The following is a 6,017-nucleotide window of genomic DNA, read 5'->3' as shown; positions in this document are numbered from 1 at the left end:
CTAGGTGGTATTTTTTTTTTTTCACTATTATTATTGCTATGAAGGTAAGAAAACCTGAGTCTCACAGAAGTCAAATAATTTGCCCAAGGTTACAGGGCCAGTAAAGAGGGTCTGACCTAGGCCTTCTTGGCTCCAAAGCTCATCTTCCCCCGTTTTACACTGTTTCTCCTCAGCCTGCTGACAAGCCCAGCATCTGGATGGAGCTTCATTTTACAGAGGTAGAAACCAACGTTGTAAGCAGCAAAATTACTTTTTCACTGTCATTCAGTAAATCAGCAGACAGCGGTTCAGGGAACTGGAAGGAATGGCCCACCTGTAAGGTTCTGCTGTGGTCACCGTAGCCAGGTACCTAAGCCAGCACACTCCTAGGCATTGGGTGGAAGTTACTGGTAACAGCACACGGGGGGCTGGTGATGAGAGAGGCGGCCACTCCTCACGAGGGTCGAGAAGTCATTGAGGGGCAACCTGGCTGCCCCCCACATGGCACTGCCAGCAGTGGTCGGGCTCCGGGGGCACTCATTCAGTGGACTGGGTGGGGTCATGGGTGAGAAGCTTAGCAGCTCCATCCAGATGCGAACTGTCCCTCCTGCACTTGCCGGGCTGCAGGGGCCTCCATTAGAGGCCCGGAGGAGTCAGAATCCACACCTCCGCAAATGGGCTCGCTTTCCCAGGGGCCCCCTGCCCAGACCTTCCCTGGACTCTGTGGGTTTTGACACCTCTCTGTAACCTGGTGGGGGGCCACCTCGCACCTTTAGTCCGGATAAAAGCTCAGGCTTGGCGGTGGCCTGTCCAGCCTCCCAGAGCCTGCAGCCTGGCCATGGCCCAGTCGCCGCCTTCGCAGAGCTTCCTCAGCCACGACCACTGGATCTTCCCTCAAAGTTGGGGCTGGGCCGACCACTCGGATTCCACGTCCCCGACCTCATCCTCGGACTCGTCTGGTTCGTGTCCTTGCGACAGCACCGGCGGACCCTCACAGCCAGCAGCCCCGGACCATAGCGCCTGCGCCACGGAGGCCACCCAGACGACGTCCCGACGTGCTGGCCCGGGGTCGGCGGGCGGGCAGCGGCAGAGCGCCAGCGAGCGCGAGAAGTTGCGCATGCGCACACTCGCTCGCGCGCTGCAAGAGCTGCGCCGCTTTCTGCCACCATCTGTGGCGCCCGCCGGCCAGAGCCTGACAAAGATCGAGACGCTCCGCCTAGCCATCCGCTACATCGGCCACCTGTCGGCCGTGCTGGGCCTCAGTGAGGAGAGCTTGCAGCGCCGGCGCCGGCGGCTCAGCGACGCGGCACCCTCTCGAGGCTGTCCGCTCTGCTTCGACAGCGGCCCCGCGCAGGCGCAGACGCAGGGCCAGGGCTCGTCTGCGGGCGCCGGCGCCGGCGCCGAAGCCACCGAGTCCTGGGGGTCCCTGCCTGCCTGCCCTGGAGCCTTGGCAGTGCCCGAGCGCCTAGAGAGCCAGGTCCCTGACACGAATCCCTGGGTGACACCCCCTTACAACCCCGGGATGCAGTCATCCCCGCATCAGTCCCGAGGGGGAGACCCTGAGGCGTCTCTTTGGATGTCGCTGCAAACCTGTCCTGGGACTCAGACATCCCTGCAGCCCAGGAACCCGGCCGTTCCCTGCACGCTGCCTCTCGCACCTCCAGAGATGGCTGCTATGTACCAGGTAGGCCAGACGCCCTCACTCCTGTCCTCGGGGCAGTCCCCAGCGTCAGCTGGAAATGGAGGGGGAGTGGTCTCTGTTCTTCAGATAGTCTCACATACTTCTTAGATCCCGGTTATCCGATCTAACTCTGCTGGTGGAGGGAAGCAGAAGGGAGGATGGAAGGGCCCCTAACCTGTTTGGGGAAGAGGTGGCACCCTGGGAGTTAAGTTTAAGCCATCACCACCACCATCCAGCAGTCTTCACAGCTGGAAGAGGAGAGAGGCTTCCACTTGCTACAGAGACCTGGGTAGAAGGCAGCAGGGGCCACTGTCAGGAAATTGGCTCCAAGTACTCTATTAAGGGTTGGGGGAGAATGGGACAGCACTTCCTGAGTATCAGATAGGCTTGGAATTGGTGACCTTCGTGTTCCTTCATTCATGAAGTCCATATCTCCATAAAGATCTGATTAATACCCAACATTCATTGAACAGTTATTATGTGCTAGATACCATTCTTGCACTTTTCCGCTCTCCCCAAAACCCTATGAAATAGATGTTACCATTAATCCTTTTAAACAGATGAGCAGTTGTTGTTAGTTACCGTTGGGTCACCCCTTGACTCATGGCAGTCCCATGCAGTAGAACAAAACACTGCCCAACCTTTTGCCATCCCAATGATGATTGCTGATTGAAACATTGTGATGTATAGGGTTTTCACTGGCTGATATTCAGAAGTAGATCTCCAGGCCTTTCTTCCCAGTCCATATTAGTTTGGAAGCTGCTCTGAAACCTGTTCATCCTCTACTGACAGAGGGATATTGACCGTGCATACTGAGACTGAAAATGTTACCAGAGGCCTCACAGCTAGTGAGTAGCAGAGCTGGCAATATGGTGCCAGAGCTTGTGCTCTGAACCACTTTGCTTCACTGGATCCATGGTACCAAGGTTGTCCAGAAACTACCAGCTACACCTAGGGCACATCCTGGCTCAAGAGCATGGGACAGTAACCCACTAACCAGCTGCTCTTGTCTCTCTTGCAGGGTATCTCTGTGTCTCCAGAGTCCTGTCTGCCACTGGGAACCCCACCTCTCTTACCCCACCCACCGTGCCAGAGGCTCCAGTCTCAGACCCAATGGGGGTGTTGGAGCCACAGTGTAGAGGTGCTCCCTAGCTTTGAGGACCAGGCACCCGGCCCCACCGTCCAGCTCAGTGAAGCAAGTCCTCCCCAGAGCTCAGGCCTGCAGCTCAGTGGCTGCCCTGAGCTTTGGCAAGACAATTTGGAGGGGGCTCAGCTGGGCATGTACTAATGGTCTAGCTTGCCCCTATCTCAGCTAGCAATGAAGCCTGTAGTGTGGGGTACCCCCTCATTTGCTACTTTTAACCAAGCACAGTTTAACCAAGAGTCCCTTTTTGCAAGTGACATTACCTACATGAAGTGAGTAGTGTGTAGGCTTGCTGGCTGCAGTGCAGGCTGAGGCAGTGCTCCCTACTCCTGGACACTCCCAGAATGCTCAGCACTCTGCAGAGCAAGGCTGGAGATGCTTTAGACTGGGGGCTGCTTGACCACAAAGGTGGGGACTGGTGGGTGAGGGTGGGTTGAGGGGGCAGGCCCCAGGCTGAGGCAGTTGGCAGAAGCCCATATGCTTAGATTTTTTTACTTCTTGGTAAAAATAAATAAATAAAATTTGGTTTGGTCTGTTTTTCAACCTGGGGTATCACTACTTTTAGAAAAGGTAAAATGAGCCCATTCTATGGATAACAAGTCCTGCTCTTCCCACCTGGAACCCCAGGTCTGCCAACATTGATTGGGACCCTCACTTGTCAGTTTGACCATATTTTTTGCACCTGGGCTTCTGGGCCAGGAGCTTCACCTAGCCTGCAGGGCACAATGCCACAGGTAGGCCACCTGAGGCTTGTCTGCTTGCCTCAGACCCATCCCACTACTCTTCTAGGGACACTCTTATCAATCCATGGGCTGGGTACGTGCTGCTGTGGATAGACAGGCAAGACCTAATGGGGAGACCAGAGGCCCAGAGACGTGTGATTAGCACTCTCACAATTATATCACTTTAAAAAAAAAAAAAAAAAAAAAACACCAATGAACCTTCATTGAATGGTTCTATGTGTTATGGTTAGTTTAAGTGTCAGAAAAAACGTTCCCCAACTAGTAGGGTAAGTTGTAGGGAAGTAAACATTGAGACACCATTGGTCTTGTACTTGGTGTCCCAAGTACAAGGCTGGGCCTTTGTGGGCCCAGAGAAGAGGTAATAGCCTGGTAAGAGGCAGGTTGGACAATATAGTGTCATTGAATTAATGTGATCAGTTAGTCCTGGCAACCTGGATTTGTGATGTCTTAAGAATACCAGGTACCCGTGGATCTTGGGGAAAGGATGCCATGATCCATTAGTTGCAGAAGGGGTGACCCTGGAGTTGAGTGTTGACAGATGTGCAGGAGCTTGCCAAGAGGAGAGAAGGAAGAGTAATGCAGGAAGAAGAAATGGCATGAGCCAAGTCGAAACAGTGCCATCCAAGCAGTTAGCCCATAGAGTTCAGAGAAAAAGTGATAGAGTTGGAAGTTGCATGGAGCCCTGTGGCAGTGAAATGAGTCATTTGGCTTCTGTATGCGTGGGTGATGGGAAGGCATTGAAGGATTGGGAATAGGGGATGAGCTGGTTCAATCTGCTTTGTAAAGAATGGGGGCAGGCAGGGAAGTCAGCCAAGAGACCATTGTAACATCCAGGGTAAGGGAAAAGGGGCAAGAAAACCAGACTCTGATTTCCTGTGCTAGGAGCTCTCAGCTGCACACTCCCCCTGGCAGTCAGTCTACTGTCTGGTGACCTGATATACAACATCAGGCAGATCTCTCCCTCCCTGAGCCTCAGTTTTCCCTTCCCCTAAAGGAGGAACTGGTTTTCCTCCAACTTAGAATTTGTGGGTTCTAGTTCCCACCCTAGGGACTTCCTGTCCCCTCGGTGCTGTCAACCACCACCAAAAGGCCAAGGAAACATCAGGTAAGATTGTAGCAGAGACCAGGGCCTGCTGACCTGGGTGTACTTTCCACTTGGCTCTTACTTGCCGTGTAAAACCAAAAAAACCAAACCAGTTGCCACTGAGTTGCTTCTGACTCATGGTGACTTGACTCCATGTGTATCAAAGCAGAACTATACTCCATAAGGTTTTGAAGGCTGTGATTTTTTGAAAACAGTTTTCTGTGGCACCTCTGGGTAGCTTCTGAGTAAGAGCACCCCAGATTAATTTAGGACCCTTGACATGGCATGGTAGCTATGCTAAAGCCTAAGGCTAAAACTCCATTTTGAATCAAAAGTAACCTCTGCGTCAGGAATTCAGCCTGTCATTCCTGTAACTCCCCCTTGTACCCTGAGACAATTATTTGACAAACAATTTCAGAAAATTTTGTTTGCTTACAGGTATTGTTCACTACCTAGAAACCAAGGTCCAAAAGAATTCTCAGAACAAACTTTAGAATTATGCATGTGCGATCTGCAGTTACACAAGGAGGGTCTTGTGATTGATTAGAGGCCAGATGTACCCCATTTAATGATTAATTTTAAAAAACTTTAGAAACATGTAATCTACCAATCAGATGTGCCATCACCCAATTTTGTAACTATTACCTGAATGTCAACCAGTTACTGAGTTTTTAATGAATTTCCTTGTATTTTTCTTACATATAAACTCTCTGAGCTGTCTCCTTCTTGGATCACTTAGTTCAGAATTTTCTGGGCGTTGTGATTCCCAATTTGCAAATTGCCTTACTCCTCAATAAAAGTTCTTTACTTTCAACCAGACTGCCATTTTTGCTCTAGGACAGTTCAAACCACCAACCTTTTAGTTAGTAGTTGAGGGCTTAACTGTTTGTACTACCCAAAGGTATAACCATGGACAAGTTACAAAACCTCCCAGAAACTCGTTTCCTCAGCTGTGAAGTGGACAATGATAGACTCTCCCTCTCAAGGTTCTTTCTGTTGGCACATAAGAAAACCAAAAAATAGTAAACTCACTGACATTGAGTTGGATCTGACTCATCACGACCCGTCCTTGGGTTTTGAAGCAGTTATCACTATGGAAGTAGATTGCGCAATCTGCCTTCCAAGGAGTGGCTGGGGGGTTTGAACCACCAGCCTTCTGGTTAGCAGTCAAATGCCTTAGGTACTACACCACCAGAGCTCCCTGGCACATAAGGAGAGCTCATTGAATGGTAACTGAGGTAGTCTCAGGACCTGAGAAATTATCTAATGCAGTGGTTCTCAAGCCTGGCTGAGTGCTGAGCTACCTGATCCCAGAACCTCACTCTTTTTTTTTTTTTTTATTAGGATTTGGGTGAAGATTTACAGAGTAAATTCACTTTTCATACA

General features: G+C 51.1%; 1 protein-coding gene across 1 annotated transcript; it reads left to right on the top strand.

Annotated features, from left to right (window-relative positions):
* The first annotated feature begins 817 nt into the window (after positions 1–817).
* MESP2 (mesoderm posterior bHLH transcription factor 2) lies at positions 818–2,948 on the top strand. The gene is made up of 2 exons (XM_007945169.1): positions 818–1,663; positions 2,682–2,948. Exons 1-2 carry the CDS (start codon positions 818–820, stop codon positions 2,946–2,948), a joined length of 1,113 nt encoding a protein of 370 aa, XP_007943360.1.
* The last annotated feature ends 3,069 nt before the right edge of the window (positions 2,949–6,017 follow it).

Source organism: Orycteropus afer, unplaced genomic scaffold (genome assembly GCF_000298275.1).
Source record: "Orycteropus afer afer isolate SDZICR_OR568_19922 unplaced genomic scaffold, OryAfe1.0 scaffold00132, whole genome shotgun sequence".
NCBI classification, from domain to species: Eukaryota; Metazoa; Chordata; class Mammalia; order Tubulidentata; family Orycteropodidae; genus Orycteropus; species Orycteropus afer.
Note: the sequence above shows the minus strand (reverse complement) of the source record. Positions and strands in the feature narration are given on the sequence as shown.